Consider the following 19,998-nt stretch of genomic DNA (forward strand, 5'->3'; position numbering starts at 1 on the left):
TATTATTTCCATAGATGTCTGTTGAAAGTGTATCCTCCCTTTAAGATGTGGTCCCTGTGAGGGCAAGCAGCATGTTGCATAGGGACTCAAGAAGTATCAGTTGAATTCGCAGGTAATATTTGTAGTCAATATTTAGTGGGCCTGTATACTATATCCCAGGTAGTTATAAGCATTCTACACGGGTTATGGCATGTATTCCTCACCACACTCCTTTATGGTAGGTACTCTTATTAACAACTCTCATTTCATAGATAAGCCTGCTGAGACTAAAAATTGAAGTCACTTGCAGAAAGTAACACAACGAGTAAATAAGGGATCTGAAATTTGAACCCAGACAGTCCTATTTCAGAGTCACCACACTAAAGATTGATGGTACACTAGGATTTATATGTTCCCTTGAGAGGGTAAAATTCCCTCTTGTTTTGAGGGGGAGACATTTAGGAATATGAATATGCACCGTGCAGCGGAAGGAACAGTGACAAGAATGGGGCAGGGGCAGTGGTCAAATAAGAGATAATGGCCTGAGCTCAGAGAAGGCGGGGACGATAAATATGGCACTGAGCCTTTATAAAGAGAGAGTCAGGCCTATCAGGCAGGGGAAGAGAAAGGGGGAAGGTAGAGAGGGGGGGAGCCCTTTGTCTACACAACGTTATATTCAGTAAGTGCCAAGTTAGACAGCTTGAGGGATCTCATCTTTTCCCTCTGGACCTTTCCTGCTAACTTTGATTTTACTTCATTTTAGAAAGAGCTACTTTGTGAAGTGAGAGGGACTCACGTTAGATTTTAAAATAAGCTAATACAAATATCCAAACTCTCAACTTCTCAACTGTAAAATAGGTAAAACAATGTCAGCCTTATTAGGTGATTATAAGGATTAAATGAGAGAATTCATATAAAGTACCTGAAACAGTGCCCTATATGATAAACTCATGGAACGGAACTTTCATCAGAGAGGAGAAAGTTCTAAGTCAGGGACAGGTGAGGGAGGCAGAGACTCTGGAGAGCGCATACTAAAGATAATGTGGAAGACTTCATGAGACATTAGATAGAAATAAGGGAATTGAACTAGTGTCACATCATGGCCAGGAGAGGTTTGGGATGGTAAACCAGTTTTTGAATTAAAACAGCTCCGGAGGTGGTGACAGAAGACCACACAGAGCACTTGCTCAATTACTCTTTAAGAAACGAATGAATGCAGCAAGACACCTGTACCACTCTTGGCTACAGCCCTTTGGCAGTGAGCTTCCTGTTGGTTTTGGGCTGTGTGAATCTTCTAGTTTCTGTCGTCCGGGAAAGCGTCTAATGTTGAGACCTCATTATTCACTAATACAAGAAACTGTGAATAATATTTCTTCCTAATGCTTAATTTTGTTTGGTTCTTCGTCTTTATAGTGGGCAGAGGCAAGAGGCGACTCAGAGTGTTCCATTTTGTTTTTGCCAACAGGATCAGTAAAATTTGGGGAAGGGAGAGCTTGCACCCATCAGCAAAGCTAAGTTTTCAGATTTATTCCTGTCTTCTCTAACTTATGAGAAATGAGTTTCTTTCCGCAATTAAATGCATTTATAATGAGAGTTTCATTACGATGTAGAGATGATATGAAATTATATTCTGTAGATCATCTTTGTGCAGCACTATTTTAAATTTCAGAACATATATATAGTTAGTTAAGTCTTAAAGGCATGAGTTTTGAAATCAGCTTTGTTTTCTAGCTTCTCTGCTGTGCCCTTGGTCAAGCTCCATAGCTTAGTTGAGCCTCAGGTTTCTCATCTTTAAAATGAGGTTATATCACCTCCTCTTCAAAATAAAAGCACATTATATGATGGTTTGTTTTAATCTGGAGACAAGATACTTAAGGAGCCTACCCTCATGTCCTGCATACAATTAGGTGTGTAACAAAAGGTAACATGGCTACAGTACTTACAACTTTAACATTTCTCAACTGGGGAAGAAAATGTAAATTTGCTGGTTTACATAGGTAGGTAAAACGAATTCTTTATATTTCCCCATTAACCTCTGTAGTGGACTGTGGCTGAATCTATCCCACCCGTTGTAACAATGGGAGAGACTGATCCTCTGTTCCAGATGTGGGCCTGATTGCTATAAACCAGTCTTGGTGTTTCCCCTCCCCTTCCAGGGACTAGTTCAGGAATGGGAGGGCATAAGGCAACTGAACCAATGAAAAGAAAAGAAAGGTTTACTGGAGGATTTTGGGTTAAAAAAAAAAAAAGTCCCCATCTCTCCTTCTGGATGTGAATAAAGAAACCTGGAGCCTTGTTGCTACTGGTAGCCAGAACAATATATCACTGACAAGATTTTGGCTGGCTTGCTTGATATCTCTCTCTCTCTCTCTTTCACTTCCCATGCCTCTATGCATGCTTTGCACAGACCAGATACATTAAAGGCGGGTAGAAAATCAAAAAGGTATCATTAATAAAGTTCAAAATAGTAATTTCAATAATTTCAGATAAAATTCAACATAGGACAATAGTAAGGTCATGTATTATTCATATATATTTTTATATATGTAAGTATATATATGTTTTTATCTATATAAAATATAGATATATAGAAATATAGAGACAGTTTTCCAAAATCAATAATCCTGTAAGAATAATGTGATCCTACAGTAATTTTAATAAAAATGCCCTCCATTTATTTAAGTTACTTATGTTTTATCAAATGGCTTTCATGGCTTTTATTTCATTGTCTTCTACAACGTCAGAAGGAATCTGAAAGGCCAGGCAAGGACTTATCATCTCGCAGATTAACAAAATTGAGACACAGAGAAATTCTTTTCCCAAAGTTGCAGAACTTTTCAGAGGCTGAACTTGACTTTTGGCTTCTTGAATCCAAACTGTACTCTGCGGCTTGCTCTGCCAATGACAGAACTGAGGAAAGATATTTTAAAACAGCTTCACATGCAATCTGTGATTAAATTGTGCAACTCAGAGAGAGAAACCTAGGTTTAGGTTCCAGCTTTAGTTAGTCCCAGCTCTACCACTAACTAGCTTATATGACCCTGTGGAAGTTACTGACATTTCTGGGTTTCTTTGTCTGCATATAAAAATGAGACATCATGGGGTGCCTGGGTGGCTCAGTCGTTAAGCGTCTGCCTTCGGCTCAGGTCATGATCTCAGGGTCCTGGGATGGAGCCCCGCATTGGACTCCCTGTTCCGCGGGAAGCCTGCTTCTCCCTTTCCCACTCCCCCTGCTTGTGTCCCCTCTCTCATTGTGTCTCTCTCTGTCAAATAAATAAATAAAATCTTTAAAAAAAAATGAGACATCACAAGAAAAAAATTGTAAGTATGTACAGTGATGGATGTTAACTGAACTTATGACAATCATTTTGCAATATATACAAATAACAATCATTATGTTGCAAACCTGAAACTAATATAATGTTAGGTCAATTATACCTCAATTTTAAAAAAAAGGAGCTAAAAAATGCAACTACAAGGAAAAGGAAGTGTTAATTAAAAACCACAAAAAATGATGTTGAGGTGAAGTTTCCTATCCTTACCCCCGAGAGAGGCACAAACCAGGCAAATGGACCAGCTGGTCCCCGCAACAACTACAGAAACTTCAGTCTAGTTCTTAAGGCAGCAGCCAATACTCCTTCAGGGTTGGGACTCATTTGCATTCCCTGGGCTAGCTCCTTGCTATTGAGTGTGGTCTGGAGCTCAACAGCTTTGGCATCACCGGGAAGTTTGTTAGAAGTGCAGAATCTCAAGCCTCACCCTAGACCTACAGAATAAGAATCCGCACTTGAGCAAGATATATAGATAACTTTGATGCACATTAAAGATTGAGAAGCACTGGGTTACATCATCTCTTAGATTCCCTTAAAGTTCTCAAAGTCAATGACTGTAGGACTGAAAAAAAAAAAGGAATTTTTTAAGGATCTTGGGTAGCTCTCCAAGGCTGCTAAGCCAGGTCTTCAACGTCTATACGGTAAAGGGGTAGAGGAGTTCACTGGTAATTTTTTGTGCTCCCTTTTCAGAATGCTGAATTAATCACAATCAAGGCACTGACTTGATTGGATAAACCCCAGGGGGACAGTGAACTGGAGAGGGAGCAATTAAATCCACTTCAACCAGGGATCCCTGTCCAGCGGTGGCCAACAATTCCTGTACATTTAGTCAATTACACAGTGAATTACTGCAGTGAGAATTTGCCAAATGCACCATCCACTCTCACAACCCAACCCTTGTTGGGAGACTGCTATTAATCTGACACAGCCTTATCAAACATCTCTCTGTTCCATCTTAACACCAAAGAACCCTTGGCTCTGAGATCTGCCGATGATGGTGGACAGTAAATGATTTAACTTTACAAAACGCAGGCTGTAGGTTGAGTTAAGAAATGAAGAAATTATGAATTTAAGGAGACAGGAAAGAGCTATGGTGAGTGCTGTGAATTGTGTTAAGACTGATGAATCACAGACCTGTACCTGTGAAACAAATAATACATTATATGTTAAAAAAAAAAAGAAGAAGAAGATAGCAGGAAGGGAAAAATGAAGGGGGGGAAATTGGAGGGGGAGATGAACCATGAGAGACTATGGATTCTGAGAAACAAACTGAGGGTTTCAGAGGGGAGGGGGTGGGGGGATGAGTTAGTCCAGTGATGGGTATTAAGGAAGGCATATATTGCATGGAGCACTGGGTGTTATATGCAAACAATGAATCATGGAACACTACATCAAAAACTAATGATGTAATGTATGGTGATTAACATAACATAATAAAATAAAATAAAATAAAGTGTTAAAAAAAAGAATATCAAATCTAAGCTGATGCTTTGTTAAAGAATATCAGCTAGACTCTGTGTCAAATATTGAAAACCCTCAGATAATAATAATAAATAATAATAATAATAATAATAATAATAATAATAAAAGACCTGGTTGAAATCCCAGGTTTGCAACTCACTAGCTGTGTGACTGAATATGTTATTTCTCTCTGGACCTCAGCTTTTGTCATCGTTAAAATTTTAGAGGACTGTAAGAGTATCTAGTAACTCAATAAGCTTCAAACTTTCATGGGCATCAGAATCGTTTGGAGAATGTGCTAAAATTTAAATTCTTGGGTCATCAGAAATTCTGATTCAATAAATCCAGGAATGGGCTGGGGTTCCGCATTTCCTAAAGTATTGGTGATTCTGATGTTGTAGTCTGAGGATGACCCCCTATAAAATGCTACTATGGGACAGTGGATGGTAAAAATTCAAGTAAAGCACTTGTAAACTCTTGGTAAATGTTAGTTTTTTAGATATATTAGTAGTAGTTCAGAAGTGCTTTGTTCAACGTTACATACTGGGTAGGAGCAGGATGGAACAATTTCCAATGCACCAGAATGGTTTCCTGTTTACTAATATTTGTCAGAGTACTTTGTTGAAAAATGCAAGGGATTGAGGAAGGATGCAGATCAAATTATTATGTATTGTCAAGTCAGGGAGTGAAAGGCAGTGCGGCACAATGGGCAGGTTATGCCACAGAATTGGGGTCTTTGTTATTTAATTGCTGTGCATCCGTGGACTAGTCAGTCTATTTCTCTGGGTATCAGTTTCTTCATTTATAAAATGAGAAGATCAATTCATATTCTTTTAAGGGTTAAAATACTGTTATTCTGTCATAGCTATGTATATCCTGGCAGGATAGAAGAGCTCCTTGTTCTTTTGTTTCCCCTGAAATGGAATGTGTCTTTTACTCTGTGAAGCTTTTCCAGAAGGTGCATTTAAAATTAACACCTCAGTAGCAAGAAACTCAGTAGCATGTATCACGTATACTATGTACTATTCATTCTGATTATGTCACATAATTTAAAAGAATATTATAGGGGCAGTGGACTGTTCCATCAGACTGATGGAGACAGTGCTTCTGAATTTAGAAACAAATCTTGAGAAATGGGAAAAGTCAGAGTTCTGCCCTTGCAATCCTTTTCACAATAGACATCAATTTTGAGGTTGCAATCCTTTTCACGATAGACATCAATTTTGAGGTTAGTGCTTAAGAAATGCTTACTTTCCAAGTACTTCCTCATATTTCCTCCTGCAATCCTTAAAACTATCTTTTGAGGGTAGAACAGTCAGCCCTATTTTACAAATTAGGAAACTGAGGCTCAGAGAGCTTTCTCAGGCTGACATATCTAATAAGTGAGAATTATGGGGCTTAAACACAGGACGGTCTCAAATTCAGAATCGAGTAGGTTTGATGAAGCCGGGTATGTCTGTGCTCTTAACAGCTGTGGTACTCTCCAAGAGCAATAATTTGATAAACTTGCTGAATGATCAACACATTTGTGATGTTCCTTCTAAATCTTGTCCCTTGTGAGAAAAGTTTAAGGCTGCCCTGCAGCTGGCTACAGTGAAGCGAACAACGTGTATCTGAAAGACTCTCACAGGAATGCAGCCCATGTTGCTGGCATCAGGGGACCAACATTCTCAACTGCTGAAGTAAACAACCCTGACGTGAGTGAGGAAATGTGAAATGCTTCAGAAAGCAGTATTCACTGTTGAGGACTCTTACCACAGTGCACTCTCAGGGTGGCACCTGGGTTAGCAGGCTTGCGCTCCAGGATTCAGAGATGCTTACCCCGCTAGGGAGTCACAGCAATATCTGGGACTCAGTAGAAGAAACTGGCTATGGGGTCTTTGAAGCTGGTTCAGCTTCCAGAAATTTTCTACAGCAGAAGTTAGTAGTAGTATTGAGAGGCAAAGAGACAGCTTATTTATTGCTGAGGGAGATTTCAAAATTATGTCAGGTTCCATTTTTGTTATGTCTCTCTTGGTGCTCTTTGCCAAAATTAAACAAGCATCAAGCAATTCTGTAAACCTTTTCTCAGCAGAGGCCATAAAAAACTCCTAATTTCTTTAGGAACACAAGACTTGCTGGAGGTTCTTTAATTGTTTTGCTTTGTTTTTAAATAATTTAATATTAATAGAAAGATGGTTACTAAAAATTTAATGCCAGTCCTTAATTCCCAGAGCTGCCCATGGAACACACAGTTTTCTATTTTTCAACAATTCATAATCTTTCCAGAGTTTTCTGAGTAATAATTGTATTCATTATACTACAACTGTTACTACATTTCCTAAAATCTGAGATTTTATTTTTATTTATTTATTTATTTTTTTAAAGATTTTATTTATTTATTTGACAGAGAGAGACAGCGAGAGAGGGAACACAAGCAGGGGGAGTGGGAGAGGGAGAAGCAGGCTTCCCACGGAGCAGGGAGCCCGATGTGGGGCTCGATTCCAGGACCCTGGGATCATGACCCAAGCTGAAGGCAGACGCTTAATGACTGAGCCACCCAGGCACCTCTAAAATCTGAGATTTTTAAAACTAAAAAATACATTAATTTACTGGCAGGTTTTTATTAAGGAGAAAAGGAAAGAAATTACATGTTTACAGTATAGGTAAGTATCATACTAACTTCAGGAGCTCTTCAAAAGTGAAGCTTTGTCTTAAAATTGAAAACTATTGCATGTCTTTCCTTAAAGACTATGTTAATAATCCACAAGTTGTGCTTGACTTCCAGTACCGATTTAAGCAACATGGTACTTGTATATGTTAGCGGTACTGTATTTCGAATTCTAGAATGGAATGGAGCACCTGAAGAGGTAATGTATTACTAGTGCTTTGAAAAACCACAAAAGTATTATATATATACTTTTTCTGTTGTTTGCTAAATTTTGTTTACTGGCAACATGGGCCCTCTGACAGAACAAATATGTTTTCAAAATTTAACTCTTTGGTTGTGGTTCTCATTCTACCAAAAAAACCAGATTGAAGGGAAATGAGTCATAGTTGGTAAACATTGGCCTCCTTGTAGGACAGGAGATAACCAGTTTCTCTGATTAAGAAGGGACTCAACACATGATCCCAAGGTCCTGGGATGGAGCCCCCCACCGGGCTCCCTACTCTGCGGGAAGCCTGCTTCTCCCTCTCCCACTCCCCCTGCTTGTGTTCCCTCTCTGGCTGTCTCTCTTTGTCAAATAAATAAAATCTTAAAAAAAAAAAAAAGAAGGGACTCAACAGAGAAACTGACCAGGCAATGGACAAGAACATGGCAGTAAGATTCAAGAGGTTTTGGTCCTGAAAATGTGTTTCGTCAGTGAATGCCTAGGTGTCTGTTCCATTTACTCATTTATAAAATGGGTTATATTTACCCTCTATGTATCTGGTTATTTTTGAGATAATTGAAGCACATTGAAAAAGTATAAATACTATACCAGGGCACAATATTATCATAATCTAATGGACCTGCCTACTTGGCTACTTACTACCTTCTTTATAGCTTACATTTAATTTACATTCTGATTTATCCAATGTAAGAATTATATCTTATTTAGATGAGTTAATTTTAGAATAGGACTTGGATTCCTAGTACTTTTAGTTGTTCATAACCCAGGAAATTGTTTTATAATATTTCTCTCTATAGCCATTTTTCCACATTTTTCCATTTTAAATAAAATGGTTTTCTTTTTTAAGATTTTATTTATTTATTTGACAGAGAGAGAGACAGCAAGAGAGGGAACACAGCAGGGGGAGTGGGAGAGGGAGAAGCAGGCTTCCCACCGAGCAGGGAGCCCAATGAGGGGCTCGATCCCAGGACCCTGGGATCATGACCCGAGCTGAAGGCAGATGTTTAACAACTGAGCCACCCAGGCGCCCCAAATAAAACGGTTTTTAACCATAGAGTATGATATAAACTCTGTGCAACTGTTTATAAATTTTAAATTAATAAGCAATTGCTTGTAGTAGAAATAAGTGATAGGAGGTTTAATCAAAAGGAAGCTATGGAACTAACGAATTTCAGGCAAGAAGGCTCAGTAAATATTCTAGAACCACATGATTTTTAAGGTGGTTGAGGTCTTGGAGATCACATCCTTATTTTGCAGGACAGGTTGACTTCTCGATATTATAAGTATGGCTTAAGTGTCAGAATTAAAACTTAAATCTCGAGTCATCTGAATTTCAGTTTGCTGCACCAAGTTAGAGGATTAATTTTTTCATGGGGAACTATATCTGCAGGGATCCATGGGCAGTGTTGCTATGGGTATGTTCAAGTTAAAAAAACAAAACAAAACAGTAGAGGTCTCTTTGTCTAACTGTATCACTGGTGACAACATCAACAAGAAAGTCAGACAGCCTGGGCTTGACTGCTCCCAAGGCAGACCAGTTACTATTCAGCCCACACCATTCTCTCCCTCTTTCTCTCTTCTTCCCTCCCTCTCCTTACTCCCTGCTCCCTTCCTTCCTTCTTTTTCTTTCTGATAGCAATAATTATTAGAATATAAGCAATAATTACCAAAAATGAGCATGTGCTATTTATATGTAATTGAGTTATTCTGGCTAAGTGATATATGAAGCATTGGGAAAAGTAGGAATTGTATCTGTGTGTGGTTTGTGTCTGTATGGGTGTGGTAGGTATGGTGAGTAAGTGTGTGTGTCTCTGTGTAAGAAAGAGAGAATGTAATAAATGGGTCATAGGCTCATACTGGCAAATTGAGTGGGAATATGTATATATATCACACTTACACCCTGTCTTAAATTTTAAAAGTAATATATGCTCATTGTAACAGTTCAAACACTACAGAAAGATATAGAATGAAAAATGGAAGTCTTTTATCATCCCATCCCACTCTCCAAATGTAACCACTGGGAAAATGGATTTTTAACATGTAAAAATACAATAATGCTTGTGCTATTGGTTTTACCCCTGGAAAAATATAAAGTTGATCATTATCTTGCACTAACAATAATATATTATTTAAGATGGATTAAATGTAAAACACAAAGTAATCAAAAGTATGAAAAGGAAAAAAAAAACTTTCAGAAAAATTCATTAGACCATATGCCTAACTTAGAGTTTCAAGAGGAATTTTTATACATTCCAGAAAATGCAGAAATTACAAAAGTATAAATAATTAGACAATATAAAAATTGAAAAGTTGTTACAGAATGAGTGAGAACTTGGGAAAAATATCTGCAATGCACATACTAATAAATGGTTAGTATATTTATTATATTTAGACCTCTTGAAACTGAAAAAAGAGAAATGGATAAGAGTAATCATAGACAAGGGGCTCCTGGGTGGCTCAGTCTGTTAAGCATCTGACTTGGGCTCAGGTCATGATCTCAGGGTCCTAGGATCAAGACTGGTGTTGGGCTCCCCACTCAGTGGGGAGTCTGCTTGTCCCTCTGCCTGCTCCCAATGCTTTCTCTCTCTCTCAAATAAATAAATAAAATCTTAAAAAAAAAAAAAAGAGTAACCATAGGCAACTCACAGGGAAGCTGATTTCACCACATAACTATATGAAAAGTTATTAAATTGCTTAAGAAATGTGGGAAATACAAGTTAACATAAGATTATACCCATAATAAATTGTGAAGAACAATCAATAATCAATACTGTTGAAGGGAAAACGAGAAAGAGAATCTGCTCATATAAAAGTATAAACAGATGAAACAGATGCATGAAAAAAAATGACTATAGGGACACCTGGGGGGGTTCAGTCACTTAAGCGTCTGCCTTCGCTTCAGGTCATGATCCTGGGGTTCTGGGAGGTCCTGGGATCCAGCCCTGTGCTCAGCTTCCAGCTTAGCGGGGAGTCTGCTTGTCCCTCTGCTCCTCCCCCCCTGCTGGTGCTCTCTCTCTCTCTCAAATTAAAAAAAAAAAAAAAACTTAAAAAAATGATTATAAAACATTTTGATTGTTTTTCCCCTCAAAAAGTGGGATTTAAAAGTGGGATTATTAATTGAAAATAACCATATGCTTTAAAAAGCAATTAGTAATTAGAAAGAAGACAAAAAATTATGTTCCTTGTGGAAAGAAAAGCTTTACCTGATGAGAATGATAAGAGAAAAAGAAAAATACAGAAATTAAACATTTTTACAAGCTCAAATATATTATTCTTTTCTGGATTCTAGATTTCCTGTCTTATTTTACCTAATCCATGTTTATTAAAATATTTATACATGATTTTCTGCTTTTTATGTATCTTTTCCTCTTTAAAAAATATCTAGCTCTTTAATTTATCTAGAATTTAATCTGGAGGAAGGGGTGGGTTAGATGTATGGTATTACATTTAAATATCCCCAAATAGTCAGACCATCCAATTACTCACCACTGTTTATTAAATAACTCACATCTCCCTGTGATATTAAATGATACTTTTATTAATAATTTAATTTTCTAATGTTTCTAAGACAATTTCTGTGCTCTTCATTTAGATGGCACTGATTCAGTACTATACTGCATTAATCACTCTGGTTTTATAATTCATTTAAACTTCTGGTAAAGCTATTCTTTTCTTATTTTTTTTCACTTTCCTGATTCTTCACATGTATTTTTTTCTTCCAAAAAAACTTTAGAATTACTCTATCAAAGTTCTAAAACAAACCACTAAAGATCAAAGCTTCAAAGGAAGCCATTGGTCATCCAATGGGATTTCACTAAACTCATAGAATAATTTAGAAAAAAACTGATTCTCTTAAAATGTTAACTTTTTTAAAAAAGCAATTTTTTTAACAAATTTTTCTTTCATCAAAAACATTACTAGTAATAAAAGGGCTCTTTCCTTTCCTTCCAATATTTTTATTATTGTTTATATACACTTTATATAGAAAAGCTGTGAAAACTTCCCTTTCTCCTTTCTCATAAGGTTTCTAAAAGTTTCTCCCAGAATTTTTTTCTTTTTTTCTTTTTTTTTTGCTAAGAGTGAAATCCTTTTTCCTCCTTTTCTAACATTCCTTATTTTTTCTCATGTAGTTTCACTGGCTAATAATTTTTATAAAATTAAATAATAGTGTGATGGTAAGCATCCATTTCTTGTCCCTGCCTTTACTTTTCCACCCTAAGACAAAATGTAAGAGAGAGCTTTTGGTTAGATGAAGAGAAGTAAAGAAACAGCAAGAAAAATACCCATCATTTCCCAATTTCCTAAGGGATTTTAAATTTACAGCCAAAAATGAATACTGAAATCAATAGATACCTTTGAATGTCTCTTGGCAATCTACTGAAAGGATGAAAAAATTTTCACCTTTTCAATGTATTAATATGGTAAATTATATTATAATTTTATTTTGAAATGACTGTGCTTATGTTGCAGTTTGCTTTTAATATTTTTTGGGTTAAACTTGATATTTAAAGATTTTTTTTCTCCACTGAAATATTCATTGATAAAGTGGACTCATAGCTTTTTTTCATATACTTTTGTTTTTCTCAGATATGGTTTTGGCACTGGAAGCATTTGCTTATAATATTTGACAAGATTTATTGCTGAAGCCTTCTGGCTGGAGTGGGGTTACATTGTTTTGTCAGTTTTCTTAGTTTTATCTTTGGTAATTGCTCTGTTTTTGTTTTCTCTTTCTGCTAGGTCAGTTTGCTAATTTATATTTTCTAAGAATATCATATATTTTATCCACATTTTCTAAGATCTTTGCATAATTTTCTTTTAATTTCACCTTTAAAAAAAACAATTACGCCTTTAAAAAATTTCTACTTTGGCTCCTTCTTTGCTTCTTTAATAAGCTTTTCCTTGATCAATTATTTCCCTATTTTACTTATTTTTTTAAAAGAACTGATTTATTTATTTTTTAAAATTTTATTTATTTATTTGTCAGAGAGAGTGAGAGAGCACAAGCAGGGGGAGTAGCAGACAGAGAGAGAAGCAGGCTCCCCGCTGAGCAAGGAGCCTGACATGGGACTTGATCCCAGGACCCTGGGATCATGACCTGAGCTGAAGGCGGAGCTCAACCCACTGAGCCACCCAGGTGTCCCTAAAAGAACTGATTTATTTGTACATTATTTTATTTTGATTTTCTATTTTGTTAACTTATAATTGATCTTGATGAATTACCTTCTGCTTCTTTTAGATATATTGTTGATCTTTTTTTAACTTTTTGAATTGTGCATTTAATTCACTTTTTAAAATTACTTGCTAGAAATGTATTTGAAACTATAACTCTCCCACTATTACTTTAACCATATCCCTTGGAATTAATTATATAGTATTTTAAATTGCCATTATTTTCTAGATGTTCTTCAAATTAATTTTTATTGTATCTTTGACACATGAGTTGTATAAAAATGAGGTTATACAACTAATAAACTTTATTAAATACATGACTCAGGTAATGTTTCTATCATTTTCTCTTTTTATTTCCTATCATTTTATTTGGATGCTGTTTCAATTTTAATTTTATGAATTACATATAAATTATTAATCAATGATAACACCTTTATTTTGGATTGCAATTTTTATAAAATATCTCTCAGTCGATATTTTTTACCTCCAATTAATCCTTATAACCTAATAATAGTCATAATATTAATACTATTAAAAAGTAATACTATGCAATCCTCAGTTATCCTCAGACTTGCATTCGCCCCATTTGGTTTTGCCTATGACTTTACAAAGAATATTTCTCAATACCTTTACTTTAAAGGTGTCTCTAATAAATAGCATTTTGTTGGGTTTAGTTGCTTGATTTAATCTAAGAATATTACTCTTCTGATAAAGTTGATTAGGTGCTCTAGTTATAGCAGTTAAGACAAGTTTGGTTTTAATTCTATCACCTTAATTTATGCTCTAAATTTGCTTTTAAGTTGTCCTTATCTTTTCTTCTGACATCTAGCTTTAGATGGCTTATCTGCAACTTTCTTTATCTCCTTCTTATTATCTAAGGTTTGTATACGATGAATTGTCAGTTCATCATACTGATCCTGATCCTTAAACTTTATGTTTCAGTGGATACGACAGATCTGGGAGATAAAATGCAGATTCCTCAGCTGTCCCACTAAAAATTGTGATTTACGATATCTCAAGTGGAATCTACTTTTTAAGCGAGCACCCCAGATGATCCTAATGTAGGCAGTCTATGGTACACCCTTCAAGAAACACAGTCGTAATAATCTATGTTAATTTTAAACATATCCTTATCTTCAACTTCTTGATTCATAAACTCTAAAGAAAAGAGTAAATGTCGAGTCCTTGCTATGAACTAGGGAACAATACTTTCTCCCTCTTCAAAAATACATATCCTGATTTATTCTTTTTATATAGTATTTAGTTTTTTAAAATAATTGAATTATCTTTTATTCTGTAACTTTAATTTCTGGAGCTGTTTAGCTTTAGATTGACATGCTGTCTTTAGTTCTGAATGCTTAGCACACTGGCTTTTCCTAGTCTAAAGTTCCTTACTTTGACTATCTTTAATTGGGGTGAGACTTTTTTATGAAACTTTTTTATTTTATTTTATTTATTTATTTATTTATTTATATGAAGCTTTTTAAATAAGGTGTCATGGATGCTCTATTCACTAAACCTTGGATACTGAGGATAGTTTATTTTCTTTTGCCTTTATCTATCAATAATAATATTCTTAGGTTACATTTTCTCCCCTCAGAGCCCTGTAATGTTTTTGCATTATTTTACAAAATTTAATATTGCTATGGAGTAGTTTGAGTCCTAACTTTTTTTTTCCTTCCTTGTAGATCATTCACTATTTCTGACTGGAAGTTTAGTAATGTCAGAAGAATATAATAAGGTGGAAATGAGATTGTATAATTTTTACCTTGGAACCCAGTACATCCTTTTGGCTTACTGATTAATTTCATTGCAGCTATGTATAAATATATAATGTCTGGCATATTTGTTAAGAGTGTAGCTTGTAGTCATATTTTCTGTTCAACCATTTTTTAGCTGTCTAAACTTAAGCAAGTTAATTACACACTCTGGGTCTCAGTTCTTCATCTGTAAAATTATAATTACTACAACAAAGGATAATAATAAGAACTATGTCATGTCATAATATATGTAAAGTGTTTAAAAACAGAAAAGGCATTCAATAAGTATTCATTATTATAATTATTGACATCAGATTTTTTCTGTTCCATTTTATTCCATTCTATACTAACAACATGATTCTGCATATTTAATCTCCTGTACCTGTTTTACATATTTATTATGTCTTTTTCTAAGTGGTTTTTCTCTCTGCATCTCTCTTCTCTCCATTTGGCATGATGTTCTACAATCTGAACTCTTGTTTTACTGCATTGATTCTTTGCCACGCTTACTCTCTTTCTTACTATTTTAGATTCAGTTACTAGTTTCTACAGAGATTGCTTTGTCTTCATTTTTGCCTTCTTAATCACCTCCTAGCACCTTGTTTATCATCCCATCCTTGATCTTTTGTTTCATACTCTCTTCCAATTTTTGGTGAGAAAAAGGTTTTTTTAGGGAAATTTTAATTTTTCCTGAAGTATTTTTTTTCCAGTAAGAGTTATCTGTCTTTAGCATCCTGACTTCCTTTCTTTCTCTACCTAAGAAGATAGAGTCATTTATAGTTTTCTTACAGAGCTGCCATGCTGTTTCCTTGCTTAGATGTGTTTAATGGTTCCCCCATTTGTTCAAATATAGCTTGGGTGGGTTTGCCTGGATTCTGCCTGCATGAATACTGACCCTGCTTATGCGTCTCTGTCTCTCTGTAGAGCTTCAGTTTGAGTTGAGTGTTGATTGTTTTTGTTTTGTTCTTTCTATTGCTATTTTATTCTCTATGGCTTTTGAATAGAGAGGACATAGGTTTTGGATTCTTCTACCTTCACTTCCTAACACTTTTTCAATTGGATGCCGGCATCAGTTTTCTGTTTCTCTGTCATTTTAAGGGCTGGGTGACATTGTGTGTGTGTGTGTGTGTGTGTGTGTGTTTACTGCCCCGCTCTCATAAGGTGCTGGTAGGTATGTAAACTATAGCAGAACTTTACTAGGGAACAACTTGGCAATAATGTATCACCATTTTAAAGGCAGGTACTTTTTTTTACCCAGCAATTCCATTTTAAGCAGTGTATCAGGAATCAATGGTGTACAAACATGTAGCAATGGAATGCTTAGTGTTGTTTATAATGGAAAACCACTTGGAAACAATGTAGATATTTACATTGTAACGAGAACGATAGGTTCTCGTTACATAAATTATGGTACATATATCAATAAAGTATCTTGTAGCTACTAGAAATGATGTATATTTATACTTGAAGTACAAAAAGGGAAGTGGAAAATAGCAGTATACACAATAGCAGGGCATAATTCTTTAAATAAAAGTATGTCATGTGAATAAAAGGCAATTTTAACAATGATTATGCCTGGGTGTGGCGCTACAGACAGTTTTCATTGTCTTTTATACATTAAATAAATCATGAATTAGTTTTATAATTAGAAATATAGTAACAGAACTAAGAAAAAAAGAAAAAAATGAGAAAGATATACATTCTCTACTACCATCTCCAGAATAATAGCAACTATTTATTGAGTGCTCTTTGTCTGGTACTATATAAGGCCCTTAACATAATTATCTCATTTAATCCCCTCAGCAGCTCCATGAGGCAGAAATTAGTGTTTTAGTTTTCAGTTGAGTAACCTGAAGGGTGGAAAGGTTAAGCATATCTAATGTCACACAGCTCATAAAAGACCATGCCTGAATGTAAACCCAGTTCAGTCTGATTCTAAAAGCCACCATTTTCCCAGTGGACCCTATTGCCTCGGAGGACTGTCACATACATCTTGATGTTTTTACAGGTTACATATTTAATAGATCATTATTCAAACTTTTGAACACCAGTCCTTATTTCATACACTAAATTTGAACTTAAAAGAGAACTTGAAGGACAGAATAAAGACATACCCAACAAAAAAAAGCATTAAAGCAGAAGACATTAAGATTCATATTTCAATGTAAATGATTGAATATTCTCTTTAACATAATGTTTAAGGAAATAGGGAAAGAGTTCTTAACAAATTAGGATCTAAATCATGGCATTAGAGTATCATTAACTCTTTCAAACCATCAGTTGAAAAACTGAATGCACCAAAGAGGCAACTTGTCTTTGAAATAACCTCACAATCTGGGGATTTTCCTGAATTTTCATGTAACTTTACCCAGTCACTAGAACAATCATGCAGTATACTTTGGTTTTGGTTTTGAAAAATACAATATTCTTCAATTGTTTTCATCATAAACCCAAATTCCAACTGTCAAACATGTTTTCTTCTAAATGATTAGCCTTCTATCCAGAATACTGCCCAACCAAATCAGTCTACTTCAATTTTAACAAGAGTAGCTAGAGTTAAAAACAAGAACAGCATCAACAACACAAATAAGATAGCCTAGGAGAACAGACACAGTAGGGGCTGGATGTCTAGGGAACTAGGACTAAATTAGTGATGGCAAAATGTCAAATATCTCTTCTCCTGGAATCTACCTAATACCATTTATCAGACTCTGTTACTATGGATACCACAACAAGTAATAAAGTTGAAAGGCAGGTTAAAACACCATAACAGAGTAGTAATTTAATAGATAAACCATACCTTTCTCCCACCCCAAAGGCAATAAAAATTTGGAATTGAGGAATCTTGGGTCAGAACAGTAAAATTAGAGAAGAACATGATACTCAGAGGATACAATAACAGCTTATTAAGCATCAAGTCCTCATAGGAAAGATTTACAAACATTCACTATCATTCACTGTCTCACCAAGAAATAGAAATTTTTAAAAAATGTAGTTGGATAAGTAGTGGATGATAAGGTAGAATGGGGACAATTCTCCTCCTCCTGGAGCGGAGGGCAATATGAATGACAATTTGCCAATTAAGAATTGCAAACACATGAGGATTCAGAAACTAAACTATAAGTATTAGCAAAAAAAAAAAAAAGGTTTTCTTTGGAATTAATTTAAGTCAAGAGCTATAACAAAGAACAATCTCAATTATTGCCTTTTACCTATCATTATAATAATGCCGAGTCCACCAAGGTAATAGTTATTTGTAAAATATATAACAATAAAGCAACGAGGACTTGATGCAAACATAACATTCCTAGACATAAATTAATAATCTATGACAGAAAATATAGGTCCTTAAATTTTGAGCCAACCAATAGAAGGATGTATAATTCTCTACCTATTCCACTAACCAAAAGAAACACAAGAAAACTAAGAAATGCCACAGTATATAATGACATTCTATTCTCTCAATACAAATGAAAAGGAATCTCAAAATATGATGCACTTGGTTTCTTTCTCTAGCACAAGAATAATGACTGAATAGAACACTGAAGCTTAGGCTCATCATAGCTATATTAAAAAAAAAAAAAACAGGAAAATTCCATTTAGGTCTCATGAAAACATTTAAGTTATTTCCAAGTCTCTGTGGATATAAGTCCATAGGTTATCTGCAAAGACCCCATACATTATTTTACAGGGAACAGCTAAACAAATTGGCTCCAACAAAAATACAAGTAAATGGATTAAAAACTGGCTATCTAACCGTATACAGAGAGAAATCGTAATTGGTAGTCCGTCTAGTTGGGGAGAGGTTTCCAGTTGGGTCCCACAAGGATCGATATTGGGTCCCATTTTGTTTAATATCTTTATAAAAAATCTGGAAGACAAAGTAGAGAACGTGCTAATTAAGTCGACTGATGCCAGTAGAATAGGATTTGTGGTTAAAGTAAATTGGATATAGATAAATGCTACTGGTCTTTAGAAAGACTGATGCTAACAGAGAGTAGGATTTTGAATTAGCTGTATTTTTTTAATGTATCATTTAAAAAAATCTAATTCCAAGCACTAGAAATAAATAGATTTAAAAAGTTTTAGTAGCTTTGCATTACCAAAAATTAGGCACAATGGATAAAGGCAACACAGAGACTCGCAACACCTATGAACACAGAATAAAGAATGCTCCCCAAATGGAGATCTTTTTGGCACAGCTCTATTTGGAAAACTGGTGGTTATGGGTCCCTCATTGCAATTAAGATATTGGAGGCTTTTCAGATATGTAGGAGTCAAGGTGGTGAAATGGCAGGAGTAACTAAATTCTCAAATATACATATACTTAGTTATTGGCAGCAAAATAAACAATGAACAACATAAAGCTTAAAAGAAAGGAGAGTTGAAAACTTGAAGGCATAAGCAAGAAAAGGAAGTGAAATTAATCAAGAGCAAATTCTATAAGGAAACATACACACACACACACACAAATAGAAGAATGCAAGGGATAATAGGAAGGACTCTCCTAACACTAGGATAGAGATTTTATATATATATATAATATATATATATATTATATATATATATATTGTTTTGTTTTGTTTTTTAATTAACAACTCTAGAAGATACTTGGAAAAAATATTCAGTAGACCTCTTTTTGGTTTGAGGTTTATTTAAAATTCTTAGTATTTTACGACTTAATTTGTCACATGAAGACAATGAAAGTGATACAGTTTGTTGGCCATGGACTCTAGTGTGTAAACAGATGTGTTGTTTTTTTTTTTTTCAGGTGAAGTCAACTGAATTGAATATATGGAGCAATGTGGAATCAGGTTTTAAATTTTATATTGTTTTTGTACTTGCTAGCATAGCAGAATGTATACCAGATATAGACTGGAAAATCCAGATCAAGTCTCAGAAATTTTATTAATTTTGTTATGTAACCTTGGGTATTTTACTCTCCTTAAGAGCCTTAGTTTTTGCATCAATTAAATGGCAAGATAAGAATTGTTTTAAGAGCTGCATATACTCTTGTTAAATTAAAAATTTACAGGAAACCAATACAGAGATTAGAAAAATGTGGAAGTATGCCCTCGAAGCAACAGTTGGCTCCCACTTGGCTAGGGTTCCCATATTCATCCCTCCCTGACCTCAGGACAGAGCCCAGTTTAAAAATCACTTTAGATGATCTGACATGCTGCCTGTGTCTCTAGGAAACCATCAAGAGAAGCTGAAAAGGTCAATCCCTCTCCTAGTGACTGATTTTTCCAGAGCATCCAACAATCCTTAGCTGATTATATGTGCCCCAGCTTTAGGACAAAAAAAAAAAGAAAAAATTAGAATTACAGTTGAAAAGAAGGGACATTCTTGATAAGAAATAGAGTGGCATTATTCATATGCCAACACAAAAGAAAGTGATGTGCAATCAGAGCCCTATGTAGA

General features: G+C 35.1%; 1 protein-coding gene across 3 annotated transcripts in view; it reads right to left on the minus strand.

The window, feature by feature from the left end:
- Positions 1 to 19,998, minus strand: part of GABRB2 (gamma-aminobutyric acid type A receptor subunit beta2) — a 240,098-nt gene that overhangs the window by 16,996 nt on the left and 203,104 nt on the right. For 2 of the 3 annotated variants that reach the window (XM_032403666.1, XM_032403667.1), the window contains exon 10: positions 18,332 to 18,445. The exons of the other annotated variant lie outside the window; for it this stretch is intronic. In XM_032403666.1, the coding sequence (XP_032259557.1) occupies positions 18,332 to 18,445 (114 nt within the window). The remainder of the gene's footprint in view (positions 1 to 18,331; positions 18,446 to 19,998) is intronic. 3 annotated transcript variants of the gene reach the window in all.

Source organism: Phoca vitulina, unplaced genomic scaffold, assembly GCF_004348235.1.
Source record: "Phoca vitulina isolate PV1807 unplaced genomic scaffold, GSC_HSeal_1.0 scaffold6, whole genome shotgun sequence".
Lineage (NCBI taxonomy): Eukaryota > Metazoa > Chordata > Mammalia > Carnivora > Phocidae > Phoca > Phoca vitulina.